The 18,390-nt window shown below is 46.1% G+C and overlaps 1 protein-coding gene across 1 annotated transcript in view; it reads left to right on the top strand.

Moving 5' to 3' along the window:
* Window positions 1-18,390, top strand: part of PSMF1 (proteasome inhibitor subunit 1) — a 106,470-nt gene that overhangs the window by 46,464 nt on the left and 41,616 nt on the right. The window contains exons 3-4 of the mRNA XM_069650933.1: window positions 9,887-9,969; window positions 11,000-11,179. Coding sequence (XP_069507034.1) covers window positions 9,887-9,969; window positions 11,000-11,179 — 263 coding nt within the window. The remainder of the gene's footprint in view (window positions 1-9,886; window positions 9,970-10,999; window positions 11,180-18,390) is intronic.

Here is an 18,390-nt window from a genome sequence, read left to right as displayed (position 1 = left end):
GGACGCTTGCCCTAAATCTTGGAAAGAATGGCACTAACTTGACAGGTAAGTCTGAGAATCCCCCCCACAGATGTTCTAGAAAAAAGCCTGCCGAGTGGTGCCCTTGGAGTAGCACAGGGAGCAAGGTCCTTGGCTGACTGCAACCACAGAGGATCTGACCTGGTTGCCCAGTTCAAAGGGACCTCCTGAAGAAATGCATGCAGTTGACCGTTGGCTCAACAATGGCAGTTCAGAGATCCAACATTTGGTTCAAAGAGCACCAGGGTTCAAAATAAGTCCAGAAGGACACACTGCTGGATGGTACCAGGGTGCTAATACACAGGTTATTTGCTGCGTACCCTCCACACCACACCAGGATAACAGGAGAATGTGGTGGACTGTTCAGAGATTAAGCTGCACATGGTGAGCCCTAAGAATTAAAGGATAACAAAAACGCTTCCAAAAGAGAGAATGCAGTTGTCCCTACAGGAGCGAGGGGAAAGGGCACTTGTCACAGTTGCACACATTTGCTATACGATTTTCAAATTATCGACCGATTCTGGTGTTTGCGCTTCCAAAGTTGTTGTCTGGTCAGTCGTCTCTATTGGATGCTTCAGGGTTGAATACCAACAAATTGATAAAGTTCCTGGCGTAGAGTATTGGCTGTTGTGCTAAACCAGAGAATAGAGACTAACCCTAAACTACCAATCATACACAAGTGGACCATCAAACTCCTAGGGCCAGCCAACCATAGCTGGCCGCTGCACACAAACCTCTGTTTTTTGTTTTCCCCCGTGGTCCGTTTTGAGTGGGATGCCCATTCCAAAAGAATCCCCTGCAGTTAGCCCATTGCGAACTCCATGTAACCCCACACACTCTTGTGAGCTCCTGGACAGAGCTCCTAACACTGAAATTACCCCACATGATAATTCCGGGTCTCCACCCATTCGCACAAATGGCACAAAGTAAAGTTGTAACTGTAAAGTAACTCGATTTTTCAGCAAGGGACGGGCTTCTTATGAGTACAAATGGCTACAACGCGTACTGCCACCTCCCAGAAACAATACAACTGTTTTATCTGGATACTTGCACAGAGAGGCACTTGTTGGCACCCTACAGGATCTCATATACATTGTTGTACCCCTAGTGAAACCTAGATGGATTTTACGGGTGGAAAATAGTCGGGACACAATTAAATAAAAGCAGAAGAGAATTCCCCCCCCCCCCCCACCCCCCACCCCCCTCCCGGGTCCCCTCAAACAGATGTGAAGGAGGACTTTCTTCCTTACAGCCACTTTTGTATCTATAGTCCATTTCTCAAGTTCCTCCATGCCGGGCATGAGCACAATGGGCACCAGCCTACCAGCAAGATCACAGCAGGCACAACCCTGGAACAAGATCGTGGCAGTGCAAATAGGATGGCACGGCCCACGAGCAGGGTCACAGTTGAACGTGACCCAGAAGCAAGATCAATGGTCAGCAGAAACCTAGAGGGCACAACACGGGAGCAAAACAGAGGGTTTCCAGACGGGAACAAGACCACAGCGGGCCACAACCCAAGAGCCAAACCCACACAATGCGGAAGCAAGACCAAGGCCGTAATGAAATGTTCATGATTTCTGGACTTGAGGCGAAGTTAGTTTGCGACTACACTTGTAACCTTGCATTTTCTGTCATCCTATGGCTGAACAATAATTGATACTAAATAACCTGATGAAATTGCCAGACCCAGTTGTATGGTGCTGTCTGGCATGCATATTGGATCCCTAAAGAGAACTTTATCTATACAATGACCTTGATAGGTATGATATGATAGGTTATTTATAAGGTGCTTAATACCCAGAGGTTTCTAAGCACGGACCCGGGTATCGAACCTGTGTTGCTCCGTGTCGCCTTGCTTCCAAGGCGAGCACGTTGTCCCTGAGCTATCCTCCCGAGACATGAGTAGGTTCATTTGACAGATGCTTAATATCGTGAGGTGGCAATACTTTTAAAAATGACTTGCATCCAAGATATAATAACAGTCCTTACAAAAATTCTAACAGTCTATCGAGACCTTAAAACAACAAGTTGGGTGAATCTCGAGGTGAGAGCGGAGCAAAAGTTTCATAGTCCTATGTTTATTCAGGACAATGTTTGCTAACATCGGTCATATTTTCCCACAAAAGGTGAGAAAGGACAGTTGAATCAAAGGTTACCATCTATGTAATGGTGATTCCACCTCCACCCTGATTCCTCGGACTCCCCCATTTCATAGCAACATTTATGGCCACGCTAGTATGATATAAAGCCTTGCAGTCGTCAATGAAACATGTCTCTATAATAGACTAGATCTACTAAATTATCCAAGTTAAAATCAAAAATGACTGATGCATTAGCCAATGCAGATCTATGCTGCCACTTACATTTTTTCAGAGGTTTAATTCCGTTGGCGCTAGAGCATTAATTATATCGAAAAAAAGATTAATTGCAAGTTAAGCGTAGTATGAGGCACACGTAAGTTTCAGGTTATACATTCATGTGTAATTCTAAATGTTTGGACGCAGTGTGTAATGACCATACTTGTGCCATATCGGCAGCCTCCCCGAAACAATCTAGATATTCAAAGCCCAGCGCAAATGCCACGGTGCACTCCCATCTTCTTTTGAAACCCAATTTAAAGTTCTCCAAGCTACTAAAACTAATGTTCAACTTCATCCTGACTGAATAGTCCTCTTACCCTTGTCTGCTCACTATAAACCTTCCATATCACGCTCATTTGACTGTGTTGTATATATTGCTTTTTATAGTTTACCACTATACTTGGCTAGGCTATCTTGACCTCATCATGGCACACACCACTCCGGTCAGTTTTCCATATAATACTATTCAAAGCTTGTATCCCTTCATGTTGTCTTTTTTTTCCTCCTGTGTAGGCATCTTCACATCTCCCATTTCCCTGCCATTTCAGTCTAGTCCTCTTCATAGCTTTCATCTTTCTCCCTTCTCTAGTTTGTTAAAGCCCCTTCCTATGTCCTACCACTCTGCTAGTTTTCTGTATCAATCTCTTTATATATGATCATTCCTCCTTGTCTGGTAGAATTTCATTTAGAGCTCTTCTAAGGTCATTTCCATGTACCGTACCTTAAGCTTTTCTGTGACTTTTTTACAGTTCCATTTAGCATAACTTTAACGCAGAAATCTTGACGGCAACAAAACTGCACGTTTCTGGAAGATTTATTTTTCTTCCTATTGTTTTTGTTATCTGAATGCAAATCTTAAAGTTTATTAACATCCAATTTACAGGATTTCCAATCACAGTAAAACTGATGATGTTTGAGACAAAGCTGTGCTGTCTGCACGTAGAGCCAACTATTTTACAAATCGGTGTCAGAAGTTCAGACTAGTATTGATTCTGGAACACTACTCGCATGTTGGATACTCTTAAATTGGGTGTCATCCTGACTTTTGTGTGAAGTCTGGTGTCAACCACTTTGGAAGCTACTAACCAGGAATAAAAATCAAGTTGCCCTCTCAGTTCTTCGCATGCTCACAGCACACCATTCTTACATGCCAAAAGTCAAGTTTCACTTACCAATTGCTAGTGGAGACTTCAAATTATGAGGCCTGTTGAAGGGATGGAATTTGATTTCCCAATGTGTTTGGACCATCTACGATAGATGCTAACTGAGGATGGTAGTATCTCTACCTTCTTTAAACTTTTATATATATTATGGTATTTGTTGAGCACAAACCTAGCTTTGAGAAGCAACAGAGCGCTTGAGAGAAGTATACAACAGTACTGATGCTTCGGAGTAGAGGGGCATAAGGCGTCTAGTGAGTTAAGTGGTGTTGGGGGTGAGGGGGGTACAATGTTATGACCTAGGTGTTGACAAGAGACTCCTTGACTAGGTGGGTTTGGAGTGCTTTCTGAATTGTGGGGGAGTCTGATTCTAGGGGAGTGTTCCTAAAGTCTCACTTGGAGGTAAAACTTTAGTAAGCTGTCCAAGTGGTTTGGAGATCCACTTCCCCCACCCAACCAGACTCTTGGTATCAGACTGTACTACTCCGAGACCTTGGTAGAGTGGCAGAGCAGTCAGGCTTATTTTAAGAGGAAGATGTGAGCTGTAGGTAAGTACACTAAACCCAATTAGTAACGCACATCAAAGAAACACACATACATTTCTATTAAAAATATAGATTTATTATATTTACACAACATCACTGTTAAATACTTGGCACAATAAACCAACACACAGGTATACTTCTCAACTTGGTTGATAGTTGCTGGACAGGCACAATTGTTCCAGGAGTTTGACAGGTCTACCGTACTATCGGTAATAACGCACACCCACAAAGTAATACAGTAATTGCATTTAGTCAGCACACGCATATAAGATAGTGATTTTTGGGAGAGAAAACAGTTGGTTAGTGTTATCCTAGCAGAGCTTCAGGTTCTAGAAGCAGTTTCTGTGCACAGAAAGTCTTTAGAAGTGCAAAACGCTACCCTAGCTAAAAGGCAATTCGGAGAGGCTTAAAGTCTTAAAAATCTGCAGAAGTCAAATGTTCCTGTGGATACTTTCTAGTCTCTAGGAAAGAAAATGCAGAAAGCTTAACCAACTTTGAAGACCCTGTTAAAGGACTCGCTAAAAGGACACAAGCTGTGGCTTGAGTCTGAGGTAAGATGGGGTTGTAGCTGGATTCTCCTCAATGTGGCAGAGCTGGACTCGACCTCCGGATTCCTTGGTCTGATGATGAAAGGCAGGACAATGGACTGGCTCTTTCAGCAGTAGTCTCGAGGGAGGACCTCCGGCACGGCTTTCATAAACTCCTCTGGTGACTCTGTAGTTTTGGCGCCTTTACTGCAGCATCAACAAAGGACGCGGTTCGCCCGGTCAATCTTCTTCGTTTCCTGCAGTCCCACACTCTGCTGAGGGGGTCTGTATGAGTTAGATTGTGTCTCTGGAGTGTCTTTGAGGGCTCAGCAAAGACTTCAGCCTTTCCACAATGATGCACTGGAAATGGGTAGCAGGTCTCCTGTTTTGGGGTCCTGCAGTTCTGGAAACTCGCAAGACCTCGGGAGATGGCTCAAATCAAAGGTCGTCAAGGGACTGGTTGTTCCCACCAGTCAAAGGGAAGGAGTCGTCCTCTTCGGAGTACCTCTGTCACACAGAAAACTGGGTTAGGACAGCAGTGGTTGCGTCAGTGTTGCAAAGGGTCTGCAGGTGTCTTTGGTCGTCGTCTTCTTCGGTTACTTCAGCTTCCAGTGGTCGACTTGCTTTTTGCTCCAGGAGCCTTGCCTTTTAACCAGTTCCAGCGCTCACTCCACTGCAATCTTCCTTGGCAGTTTACAGAGAGGAGTGTTTGGCTACCAATCAGGACAGCCAGACCCCCAGTGGGAGCTGGTCCCATACAGGCACTCTGGCAGACAAAGGACCAGGGGTATGGGGGCGGGGTGGTGGAAACCCCTCCCTTCTCCCTCCCCCCCCCACTTCCTGCCTGCCCAGACACTATAGAGCCTAGGCAGGGACACCCAAGGGTTCCCACCAAAGGCAAAATGCGCACAAACATGCCACCCCTCTTTCCCCCTGACCTCTCCCAGTATGGTAGAAGGGCTGACCAAGAACAACCATGCTAGTAATGGCGAAAAAAGGAAAGCCCCAAGTTAGTACTTGGGTATCTGTTGTGGACATAGCCTGCGATAGAAAAATCACACAATAGTAGGTAGGACACATTCACTGCCACCAGCCATAACTAGGAGTTTGTCTGTGGCTAAAAAGTCACAGGAGCAGAGAGAAGGGGGATAATGGTTATCCCTTTGGCACTCTACAATAGGTGGTGTGTGCCAATACCTGAGACTAAAGTTTTAGGAGAGATGCTAAGTATCTTAATCACTATAGTTACTCTAGGATGAATAAAATGAGCTCAAAGGAGGACCCAAAGTAACCCAGCAACACTGCCCATAAGGAGCTGTGTGCTGCATTCGTAAAATATAGATACCTTTTAATAGTTTTGGAGGAAAATCGACTCCATAGGACAGGTAAAATACAAAGAATAGAGTTCCAAAAGACAGAGCCCATAAGAATGAATGAGTGGAAAGGGATCTGTGTTCAGGATTTCAGAAAAAGGTCCAGACTTCCAGCAAAAAGTGCTGGGAGTCTCACTAGGAGAGGAACTGAAGCATACAAGTGACAAATTTCCCTAACAGCTGACTGAGAGGAGTTTCCATAGTCTCGGGGCATAGGCAGAGAAGACTTATTTTCTGGTCTTTTCCTTTTTGCAGCAGCGGATTTCAAGTCTGCATGTGTCCTGGCTTATGGTGGTGCGCTCTCTGCCGGAGATGCTGAGTTTCTCTGCGAGGTAGCGGGGTCACTTGAGGGCAACTGCCTTATAGTTGATGCCGCAAGACTTGAAGGTGATTTGTGCATTTAGTGGGAGCCATTGATGGTCGATGAGGGCCGGGTGATGTGGTCATATCTGTGTAGATCCTTGATGAGGCGTGTGACTGCGTGTAGGACACTTCTCAGGGGCACAACTGAGGATGATGGGAGGCCTTCAAGGAGGGCTTTGCCCCCTTCCAGGTGGGATAGGACCAGTGCTTGAATGGTGGATCTAAAGCTGTCCGGAGGGAAGAAAGGCTTGACTTTCCGCATGAGGGAGAGCTGGTACCTAGCTGTTAAGTTTTCTTAGCTATGTGTGTCTTGAAGGAGAGGTGTTTGTCAATGTGGAACCCGAGGGGCTTGGTGTAGGAGGTGAGCTCGGGTGTGAATCCCTCGGGGTTCATGGTTGATAGCCAAGCCTGTATGTTTGGGTGTTAAGTGTTTTTGGTGAGGAGTAGGAATTTGGTGTCGGCGGGTGGATCAGCGAGAAGCCGATTTTGACCTTGTGGATGTCCTTGATGGAGTCGATCTTGAGATAAAGCTGTGTGTCATTGGCGTATGTGGATGTTGTGTGTGGCTCGGAGAGCTCTCTATAGCTCCATGTATAAATTGAAGATCACTGAGGGGGGGTGGAACCCTGCTGGACTCCACAGGTGACTGGTAGCATAGACGATCTAGAGGAGTCCATCCGAACAAACTGCTGGTGGTTGGCGAGGTTGCACTTGAACCAGCATAGGACAAGGTCGCTGATTCCGCCCCCTCCCCCATGCGCTGATGTAGGATGTCTGCGAGCGTCTGGTGATCTACTGCGTCGAAAGCGGCAGAGAGGTCAAGCAGAACCAGGAGGCAAGGGTGGCCGTCGTCCAGGATGTTGAGGGCATTGTCAGCCTGTATGGTTGCTGTCCCTGTGCTGCATCTGGGTCTGAACACGGAATGATAGGTTTGGAGGAGATTGTTGGTGTCAATGTGTTGCTGCAGTTGTGCTGGCTGCTATCACATTTTCTATGATCTTACCTAGGACAGGAAGATTGGTTATGGGGTGATAGTTACCTAGGCTGTCGGGATCCAGAGTGGGTTTCTTTAGTAGAGGGAGGATTTGTCCTGTCTTTTGGGTCGATGGGAAGGTGCTTTGAGTTATGGAGCTGTTGATGATCTCCAGGTAGGGAAGGCGAGTTTCTGCTGGGAGGGTCTTGAGCATAGATGTTGGGATGATGTCGTCTGTATACGATGTGCCTTTGAGGGCGGCCAGGGTTTCTACAGGGTCCTCTGTAGAGAGTGTCTTGTATGTTGTCCAGGGTGTGGAGATTTCACAAGGAGGGACGTGAGGTGGGTCTGTGGATGCAGAGCTGTTGTCTATGTGCTGCCGGATCTTGCTGATTTTGTCGATTAAGGTGTTGATGGATTTTCCGATAGGGTAGGGTAGGGTAGGGTAGGGTAGGGTCGGGTAGCGTAGCGTAGCGTAGCGGGTTGACTCGGTGCTTGACCACTTTGAAGAGGGCTCTACTTTTGTTGTAGGCTTCTGCTATGGTGTGATGATAGTAGGAGGACTTGGCTTTGTTTAGTTGTCGACCGTTTGCATGCAGTTCCTTGAGGAGCACCCGGTTTGATTTGTTCCTGGAGCGGCACCAGGTTTTCTCTTGTTTCCTGCTGACACTTTTGCTCAGGATGAGTTCTTGTGTGTACAAGGCTGCTGAATGTTTTGGTTTGCAGATGAGTTGTTTCAGAGACGCGTGTTGGTAATGGAGGCTGAGAGGGCAGCGTACAGTACTTACAGTAGAGGGTTGCAGTTGGTTGAGAGTGGTCAGTCCATGTGAGTTGGAGGTTGGCAAGCTCTTCCCGGAGGGCTTCCATCTGGAAGTTCTTGAAGGACCTGAAGGTTTTGTCAGATGGGTTACTGCTGGGAGTGCTTGACTGCAGTGGTGTGCAGGATGTTCAAAGGCACGAGCAGGTGGTCAGACCAGTCAAGCTGGAGAGGAGAGCTGTAGTGGAGGTAAGGCAGTGCAGTGATGATTAGGTTGAGGATTTTACTTTTTTCATACGTTGTCTTGTGTGCCCTGTGAGGCTGAGGGTGTCAAGAAGACTGAGGAGAGCTTCCTTCATCAGTTTGGTGGCCTTGTTTCCTGAGAGGTTGAAGTTGCCTAGGAAGATGTTGTGCGTGCAGGATATGGTGTTGACCAGGACAGTGAAGTCTCAGATCAAGGCAGTGTTTGGATTTACTGTCTGTAGATGAGATGGAAGGTGACTGTGTCTGTCAGGGACAGCGGGAAGTTGTAGGAGAGTACTTTGGAGGAGTCAATGTTGTCGACGTCCAGTGTGGTGCAGGACTACAAGGTCTTGTGGTTGACTGCAAGGCCTCTGCCTTTATTGTTCTGCCTTTCTCTTTGTTGGATGCTGTAGCTGTCTGGTACAATGATGTTTAGGATGTGGGTGTCAGCCAATTCTCGGTGATGAAGATGGCGTCAAGGTAGTGTGTAGTGATGAGGTTGGTGATGTCTGCTGCATGGGTGATAGCTGAGTGGATGTTGGCGAGCATCAACCTCCCATGTTGTGGATGGTGTGGGGGTACTGATGGGCTTGAGGCTGATGTGGGTGAGGCTACTGCATTGCAGAGTCCATGACTTAGAAGAGGGGCGATGTCGGTGACATTTGGTGTTGCCTGGTGATGGTGGGGACGGAGGGAGAAAACGCATGTCGGTGCATGCTTACCTGTCTGCGTAGGGGTTCTGTACCTGGGGCGTCCCGGTCCGAACAGGAATTACCCTTTTCTTCGTCTGCCCTTCACTTTGGACGCCCCAGGCGATAGATGCCCTTGATCTAAGAGTTAAGAGAGGAAAGGAAGAGGAAGTGCTAAGAAGGTGGGTGGGGATGGTTCCACTTTCACCTGGTCACCAACTGCAAATGAAAAGAAGCCACTGGGCTGCTTAAGTAGGGAAAAAGGGCACCAAACTGGAAGGGGTCAACAGTTTAGCAGTGATTGACTGGTGGGTGGGGATTAGGCCACGTGACCTAGATCCACTTGCACACCTAGATCCACTTGCACCTGCTGACCAACTGTGCACCTTCTTTGGCAGGTTGTGACATTAAAGCCATTAGGGTGGTGCATTGACCTGCCTTAGCTCCACAGTGTGTGACTAGCTTGGAGAGGTGGAGTGTGGACGCCAGTGCAGATTCTACATTGTTTGCATTTTGGAATGGTAGGCTCTTTACAGTGAAACTGGAGGTGTGGTTATCCACAAAATTGTTGCCTGCTCTTTGGATGAAATTCCAGGCATATCATTGGGGCTAAGATCTGATTTGGGCATCTGTGGAAACCTGGAGAATCTAACTTGGTCGAGGATGTCCATGTTAGGCTGCCTTTGACTGAAATTATGGTTAGGAAAAACCTGGGTGGCCTCTCCTGCCAAGGTGCTGCTTTTGGTATTGAAGCTATGCCGATCTCTGCTACAATCTTCTGTTGAATGGCCGTTCCTCGCAGCACCAGTGTCTGCAATCTGGCTTATTCTTGCCCATCTTCACTACTCACAAACTGCTCCATTTCTTTCCTTCAGGACCCCAAGCTGGAGCAGGTCGTGGACCTCACACTGAATGTGGAAGATTACATTGATCAAGACAACTTGCAGAACTTTCACAGGTATCTGCAATGATCCTGAGCTGCCTCTTTTATCTGGGAATCCCTTCTGGTTTCGTGGGGCCAATTGCTTTATCAAGGAACTGGATGTTTGATAGGGTGCTCTTGTTTTCCAACATTTACTCCTGTTTCTGGGGGACTTTGCAGTGCAGGGCACTCTGACATTTCAGTTTGCAGCAGTTGATTTAAGTGGATGTATGATGACTAAGGGCAAACTTAAATCTAAAGTTTGTGTGTGGTGCAGTGCTTTGGTACTGTCTTCAAAAGTCAGCTGTTGTGCAGTTATTAAGATAACTGGGAACACTTTCAATATTCAAAAAGGTGTCTTCTCAGTACATAATTGCTACAGGTAATTACAAATATTGTTTTTGTTGCAGTGGCATGGCATGTTGGCTTGTGTTCCAGGCGGGAGTTCTGGTGGCATGGTCTTATGGTTCTGTTTGTGAAATGTGTGTGCCTCAGTTTGGGTATCTATTGTTTGCGACATATTGTCATGGTGTTCTGCTTGTGAATTGTGGTTTTGGTGAGGCTTTGTGTCATGCTTTTGTTAAAGCACCATTTGTCTGTTTTTTGTGGTGGGCTACTTTATGGACACTTCTAGTGTTTTCTGAAGTCCTATTTGTGGCATATTGTTACATTTATGATGCTCCCTGCTTTTACCGAACTTTGTGCTGCGACTATGATGTGTTATGGTGTGATAGTTGTGCACGGTTCTCGTGTTCTGTGTTGAAGACAAGTTTAGGCTTTCTATGGCCCTATCACAGGAACAATGTTTCCGGTGTTCTTTGTCTCTCTGTCCAATCTGTGTTTTTTTTTTTGTTTTTTTTTTTTTATTCTTTTATTTTTTTGTTATGTGGTTTTCTGTGGTATTGTTAGCAGTACACAACTGTCCGTCTCTCCCTGGCTCCCATCCTTTTACTTCTTCTCTGTGTCTGGATCAAGCTCAGGTATCCCATCAGGAAGTTTGGTCATTAGTTTGAATCCCAGCACAGACCTACCCGTTTCTCATTCTCCCGCCTTCCCCTCTATACAGCGTATTCAAGAAGAGTGACGAACTAAGTCGCCAGCTCCTTTCTACCATCATCTCTCCGTTCTCCAGTAAGTCTGAGAAACCGAAGGCGGAGGAGGAATTTCTAACGCGTGAAAACCCTAGGGGCTATGATCCTCTTCGTATACCACCTCGAAATCCACAACCCAGTGGCCATCCAAGCAGGTGAGTGACCCTGTGAAGAGTGTTTTACATTAAATCGTATGGCATTCCCCTTAGGAAATGTATGTCCTGCTAAGCACCACCACCTTAGCTGATTACATATCAGATCACATTTTTGGCTGCAATGTGCCTCGATCTCTGGACACTCCAAACAGTTTCGACTGCAGATTACAAGGCCATCTAGTCTACTGGTTTTCTTTCTTTCACTAATAGAACAGCTATTGCACTTTTTGATTACATTGAGTTTAATATTGGCATTTGCCTTCTTCCAAATACTCCAAATCTGTTGCAATTGATGGACAAGATAATCATTATTTATCCAGAATTATGCGATTTTTCTCAAAACGTCTATTTCTGCCGTCGACAACTAGATAGCATCATCTCTCCAGGTTTCCGTAACTTTCACATTTTTAAAAGGATTCATTTTCATGAACGCACTCTAACCTAGGGTAAAGGTATGCAGTATTTGTACAGTGAAGGCCTTGTTTTTTCTAACCACCTTAATTTATTTAATACCGATTTACCATCTATCCTCTGTTTCTTGTCAAAGGAAAGTGATTAGTTGTAAAGGAACACATTTTCAGCAGTGCTATTGCACTGCAGAGGTCTAACATATGTTCCCAAGAAAATGAAGCATTGCTCGGCCTTCTCAAAACCATGACCTGTTAATTCTGGCTTTAGCTTTTACTGGCAATTATAATTCTTGAAAAAGAAATCTACTACATTTTATTTTTAGCCCCCATTGTCTTAGCTTTGCTGAATAGCAACTTGACATCTATTCTTTATGGTGTTTTGTACAACACCAAATGCTGAATGGTCCAACTGTAGGTGCTATTGCTATTCTTTCAACATTTGGGTGATTCAAGTATTGGGAAGAAGGGCTTCAATGTGGGCAAACACGTTAGTGGCAAGTGGTTGGCAACCTGATTATAAAAAGCTAGCAGTTTTTTAAAGTTAGGGTAGCTTTAATTATTTAAAATCATTGACATGTATGTCATTTTTGATTTTGTAATTATGCTGCCCACCACAAGGTTAACATAGAGCATGGCAGTGGTTAAGTAAAAAATGAGTGTAGTAGTGGATCCATAATTGAAGACCCTTCTAAAAACAGGAATACTGAAATGTAACAGTTGATCGCGTCAGGGGTACAGTAATAACCCCGCCCGCCAGGCCTCAACCTTTTTAGGACAAAATCTGTTGGTTGGTGTTACGTTTCACATACAAGTGATATAATTGTGCTGGGATGAGTGGTTGTGTTTCCCTTAACAGAAGGAAAAAAGATTCTTTAAGGAAGACTATTGGTCTCTGCCATTCTCTTTCTAGGCACTCTATACAGAAAGATAGTGGTGACTTGGTTAATAGGAACATTTGATATTCATAGAGCTACAGACCTGGAACACAAGCACTGGGAAAATGGGCCTCACCAAAGTTTTGTTGGGGTGATCAATAATTGCTGGTAAAGAGGCACCTTAATTCAGACTTATTAATCCTTTTAAAATGGTTAAACACTTGGTGTCATTAACATTGATGTGCATGGGTTGGCCCTGAAAAATGGACTGGTCCCTGAGCAAGAATCCAATGCAACGCTATCCAATACAACTTGTAATGTTCACCATATGCTCCATTTTTAAATCCCTAAACCCGAAAATAAACTAACCACGTTTTGTGTTGGGCCTTATCCAATGTAGTTAAAGCAAAATAAAGGAAACTACAAGTAAATTAAACTAACATTATCTTTTTGATCTGTTGCTTATCAAATCTGTAACATTTTAGAGCTGTTTTACCAAAGTACTGCTACCTTAAGAGACATTTTAAATACTCAATACTGTGATAACTGGTTTACCGTCACTTTGCTAGAAGGTTATCATACTGCTGAAAAATTAATCCAGTGATATCTCTATTCTTAATCCACCTTCATTCGATCTACTTTCCCTCAGTGATGTCCCTTTTACTTTTTGTCCAACGCTGGGTGTTTTAACCTGGTCTCATTCCCAGAGCAAATATACCGTTATTTAACTTGGATGGTTCTATTACATTATAAATGTGAGCTTGGTCAAGTAAACAACTTGTGTTTTTCTAGCCTACGGGGCAGTGGTCCATAGGCTGGCAGAGCTGTGGGTAGAAATCCTGGAGGAGCCGGAGTCGTGTTCGGTACTCGGAGTACTACTTGACCAGGCGGTGGGGTGTAGGGCCTGCATTTCGCTGCACAATAAGGCCCTTTGGGAGGGGAGGGCAGAGGGGGAATTGGGGTCAAGGGGAAATGGAAGGCGGACATGGGTCGCCCAATACCAAGTGCAGACTGGGTGCAGATCTGGGGGCTAGTCCGGCAGACATCAAGGAATGCTAGTTTTCAGTTGGTTCAATTCAATATTTTACATAGGACATATATGACCCCGGTGGTACTCCGGGCAATGAACAGGGATCTATCGGATGAATGTCCAAGATGTGGGGCGGCGCAGGCAGGGTTCTGGCATATGATATGGGACTGTAGGGTAATAGTTGAGTATTGGGATGAGGTTCTAAAAGGGGTGAATGGTTTATTAGGAACTGGCCTGGAACGTTGTCTGGAAACATGTCTATGGGGTAAGCTCCCAGGGGGGTGAAGAGGCATAAAGTGCGGAACAGAATGGGCCGGTTTCTGCTTATACTGACTAAACGCCGAATGGCGATAGCGTGGAAGTGCCCACAGGGCCTGGAGATCAACCTCTGGCGAAAGGATGTGCGGAGATGGGGTTTAGCAGAATTGACGGTTCTGCAGAAGGTGAGCTCAGAAACGGAAGGGGAAGATGTAACAAACCACTGGACCCAATTGCTTAATGACCTGTCAAAGGACCACTATTTACGACCGCCGTGAAGAAATACAGATAGGGGCGGGAGGATGAGGGGGTGAGGTGGAATGGGGGAAGGAGGCACTAGTGAACTGGCAAAGACTAAGTCTGATCCTCAGGGAAACCATGGATGATGTAGGTCTGTATGCTGTGATCGATGGAAGGAGTGGATGCCCGAAGTGCTAATCTGGACACTAGAGGGGGGGGGTCGGGGCAGAGGTGGGTGGGGTTAGGGAGCTACTAATGCTGTTTAATTAAAGTTATTCAATGTGTGTAGGGGAGGGGTTTGGGGGAGTGTGGTTTGGGAGGGTTGGGAGGGGTAGGGTACTTGGGTTGTTATTATAAAATGCCAATAAAGAGTTAAAAAAAAAAGTAAACAACTTGGATAGTACTACAGTCGAGGTTGTGTTACAATAAAGTGCAGCACCAGTATAAATATCCACCATATACTACTCCCTTGACTCTTGAGCTCTCCTTTCTGACATGCATATTATTCTCGTTGCACCAAAGTTCTAGTTGTGTGCATCTAGGTATCTTTTCCACCCCACCTCCTCTCTTTGCATGTCTTCATTCTTTGAATGGACTATCTCCCCACACCCTTCTAGTGTGTGCCTGGAATTGCTACTGGTGTACAGCCCCCTGCCCCCCCCCCCCGCAAAGCTATGATCACACTCAATACATAGCCAAAATTAAATCAATAAATACAAATGTAACTATCGCTGGGATGGAGATGACCAGTAAATGAGGCATAATGGTTTCGAAAGAGTACATCTAAAGTGAAGGTGCTTTTGCTGTGGACTCCCCATCTGCTACACCTTCCAACTACCTACCTGCACCCCATCTGAATATTTTTGGTCCACACACATTACCTATTCTGAGAAAGTAAAACCTCTCTTCTCTGGCAGTCAAATGTGATCAGGGATTCCCAGGTTGGTGCTGTGGTCAAGGGGGAATCTTTCTTTAAGCTTCACCGGCTGCAGTGAGCACCCCCTTTTCTCCCAATGAAATGTCAGCGCTGTGTCTTTGGATCGCTTATTCCATGTTTGACCAATTGATCACTGTCTAGTGTGATGGTGTTGCATGGTGCCCGCCGGGGGACCCGCGAGGAAATGTCTGCTGCACAGCACTACCCCTGTATATGGGAAATATCTCAGAGCCTCTTACTTTGTCACACAAACCATCTGTAGTTCCCGACCCCCCCACCTTCAATACATGTTAAAGTAACCTAGAGAAGAGGATGCTAGTGTCTGCCTAACGGATTAGGACTGTGAGGTGCTCTGCAGGAAAAACTGAAGTGTGAGAGGGAATGGCATACGAGTCTTCTCTGTCCCTCTTCAGATTTGAGAATGCTGGAACCAAACTCAAGCAGCAGACCCTCTCGTGAGCCTGGTTTGTGGTGAGAAGGCTGACAAACGGGGGCTGTGCTGATGTCAAGCAGATGTCATGGCATTTCCACCTGACCTCAGTATGGCAACCAGATATGTTAAGAACTTGGACCAAGGAGGGGAAGATGTTGTAGGAGAGGCAGGCAGAGTGGGTGGAGGAAGAGGGTGAGGGAGTAGAATGGTGTGGAGGAAGCTGGGACGAGGAGGACGATGAGAGGGGTGGACGACGACGACGACGATGATATGGATGGATGGATGGATGGATATGACGGGGAGGGTGGGTGGGGGTGGCAGAGGAGGATGTGCGTGAATGGACGAGGAGGACGATGTGGAGGAGGATGGGCTGGAGGGGAGGATATGTAGAGATGGATGAGGAGGATGGGTGGAGGAGGAGGATGAGGATGGGTGGGGGTGGAGGAGGAGAATGATGGGCGGGAGCTGGAGGAAGAGGAGGAGGAGGATGGGTGGGGATGGGCGGGGGAGGAGGATGATGGGTGGGGGTGGAGGAGGTTAATTTGGCACAATTGCTGGAGAAGTCCTCCAGCATTCAGAATGGCTGTGAAGACCTCATGGACACATTACATAAAAAGCTGTTGGAATGCTTCAACATCAGAGCAGCTGCACCACCTGAAAAAGCATGTTAACTCGAGTATCTAGGGAATACCTCAACATATGGCATGCCCATGCAGGACAACAAACACTGCACAGCAAATGGCAAGCAAGAGTAATTGTATGTGTGATCCTACACACTGATGAATAGAACTCTACTGTCCCTGATGGGGCCACTTCGGGGATACAAATGAGTATGTTTGTCACTGCAAGTTACCAGTGTGACCTCATTCGCACATTGACAAAAAGGGGACCCAGCATGAGACCGGCAGTATGAGGGGGGCCATAACAGGGAGGAAAACCTGCCAGTGTACAACAATGCTTTCAGATCCAAAATGGCAGCATTTCTCGATGTTCCTTTATGCCAGACCCCTGCTTCCCATGTAACCCACAATCAAATGAACCAACCAGATACCGCCCCAGACAATGCTGTCTAGGTCCAGGCCATGGCCCTATGCACTTCTTGAGAAGAGGGGAAATCGGACTGTAAAAAGCAACCTGTTGAGTCCCTATGTGTAGGTCGCCCGGGAAGGAGCTGAATGAAGGCGTTTGGAGGGGACTGTCAAGGCAGAGATTTCCTGAAGAGGGAGTAGGGGGGGCAGTACAAGAATATGGGAGGTTACAGAAGAGGATTGGAGGTGGGCAGGAGAGATTTGGAGGAAAGAGTTGGAAGTCATCTTGGAAGTAGGATATTGCCTTCAGAAGAGCGAGTTACTTTGGAACATGGACAAGTTTATTCCAATAAAAGAAATGGAGAGAGTTATTGGAGGAGGGGGAGAGGGAAGGAAAGATTTGAGTAGTGATGGTTTATCCTCTATCGGACATTGAAGACAAGGGGTATCTTTAAGAGCAGAGCCCTCTTCGGGAGAGGGAGAGGGAGAGGGAGAGGGGGAGGGATTTTCTTCTTCTTCTTGGAACGTTCCGAGTGAATTTCCATTTGTGAACCTCTTTTCGAGCAAGAGAGGTGTCCCTGTTTTCGCTGGCCATGTGTTTGAGAAACCTGGCCCCGATTCCTAACACTTGTAGCAGTTCCCCTGTGTTTGTCTCTCCCTCCCACACCCTGCTCCATGTACCATACAGGGCGACCTCCTGTTCCTGAATATTAGAGATTCAGCCCATTCAACAAGAAGAAATCAGACTGCACATAAAATCGGTGCGTGTCTTTAGCCCTGAAGAAAGTGGTGACATTCATCTCTATACCACTGAAACCGGTCGGCTTCTTTTTGCGACCTAAGTAGACCAACACGGATCAGGGAGATCCCTACATCAGACCGCATTTCGATCCCAGTATTAAGAAGGGATCGTTCTTTTAATAAACTGAGGAACGGAGTTCACACAACAAACAGATCTCCAAACCCAATAGAAATAGGAGTGACCTTTGACGACTAGTCCTCGATTATCATCGGTCCAGGTCCAACACTCCGAAACATAGTTTTTAAATTTTAACTAGTTGCAATCCAAAAAAACGCAAATAAAGAATAAATGTTTATTTGGAAAACACAGAAAATACACCAAAATGTGTGTAACCCTGAAGGCAAAATACAGGAATTCATAACTATGGATTAACTCCAAAAGAGAAGGAATAATTGAATAAATGTGACTTGAATCCAAGTGATACGACGACAGGGAAGATTTTAGGTATTGATTCCCAATTTAGGTTCTAGTTTTGTGGATACCAGGGAGATGTGGTACCATAGAATGCTATGCAAGTGGTTATTCAGAAAGTAGAAGTTGGATTTAAATACAGATAGAATGGGAGTTGGGTTCTTCTAGGAAGAAGGGGAGCAAGGAGCAGAAACTAGGTTGAATGCAAGGGGCATGCGACGTGGAAAGGAGGTGAGCGGAGGATTATCTTAGGGAGCGAGGGGAGAGTAAGGAGTGAGATGGGCCGATAGGCAGGGTGGAGGCAAGTCTGTGTATATAGATATGCAAGTAAAGGCTCTCGTCCGCCCTCAACCCCACACTCAGCCAACCGGCGGGGCACAAAACTGCATAGAACACCCCTGGCACGGAGGGAGCCGTGAGGCAATACAGATGCACCAGTGATTGAAACACCAGTGAGGTTGCAGGGGAAACCGGCTGAAATCCAAATCATTGATCAAATCCAAAAATCTGAGGACTTGACACCATCCTACCAAGCCAACACAGTAAGAGGAACACCGGGGAATCGCAGTATTGCATATATAAGTTAAGATAACCTGTTCACACTCTATCAAAGGTGATAGACAGAAGAAAGGTAGAATATAAGGCCCTACTATCGCATGGTGGTTGGCAGTGGGAGCTAAAGGAAGGATGCCCAAAGCAGAGCAAACTCAACAGTGCACCCACATGGGCAGATAAAGTGACAGAGCAGCTCATATTGCTCTAAAACGTAATTTGGCAGCAAGGACCT

The sequence above is a fragment of the Ambystoma mexicanum genome, chromosome 3p (assembly GCF_040938575.1).
Source record: "Ambystoma mexicanum isolate Mex_15411 chromosome 3p, UKY_AmexF1_1, whole genome shotgun sequence".
NCBI classification, from domain to species: domain Eukaryota; kingdom Metazoa; phylum Chordata; class Amphibia; order Caudata; family Ambystomatidae; genus Ambystoma; species Ambystoma mexicanum.
Note: the sequence above shows the minus strand (reverse complement) of the source record. Positions and strands in the feature narration are given on the sequence as shown.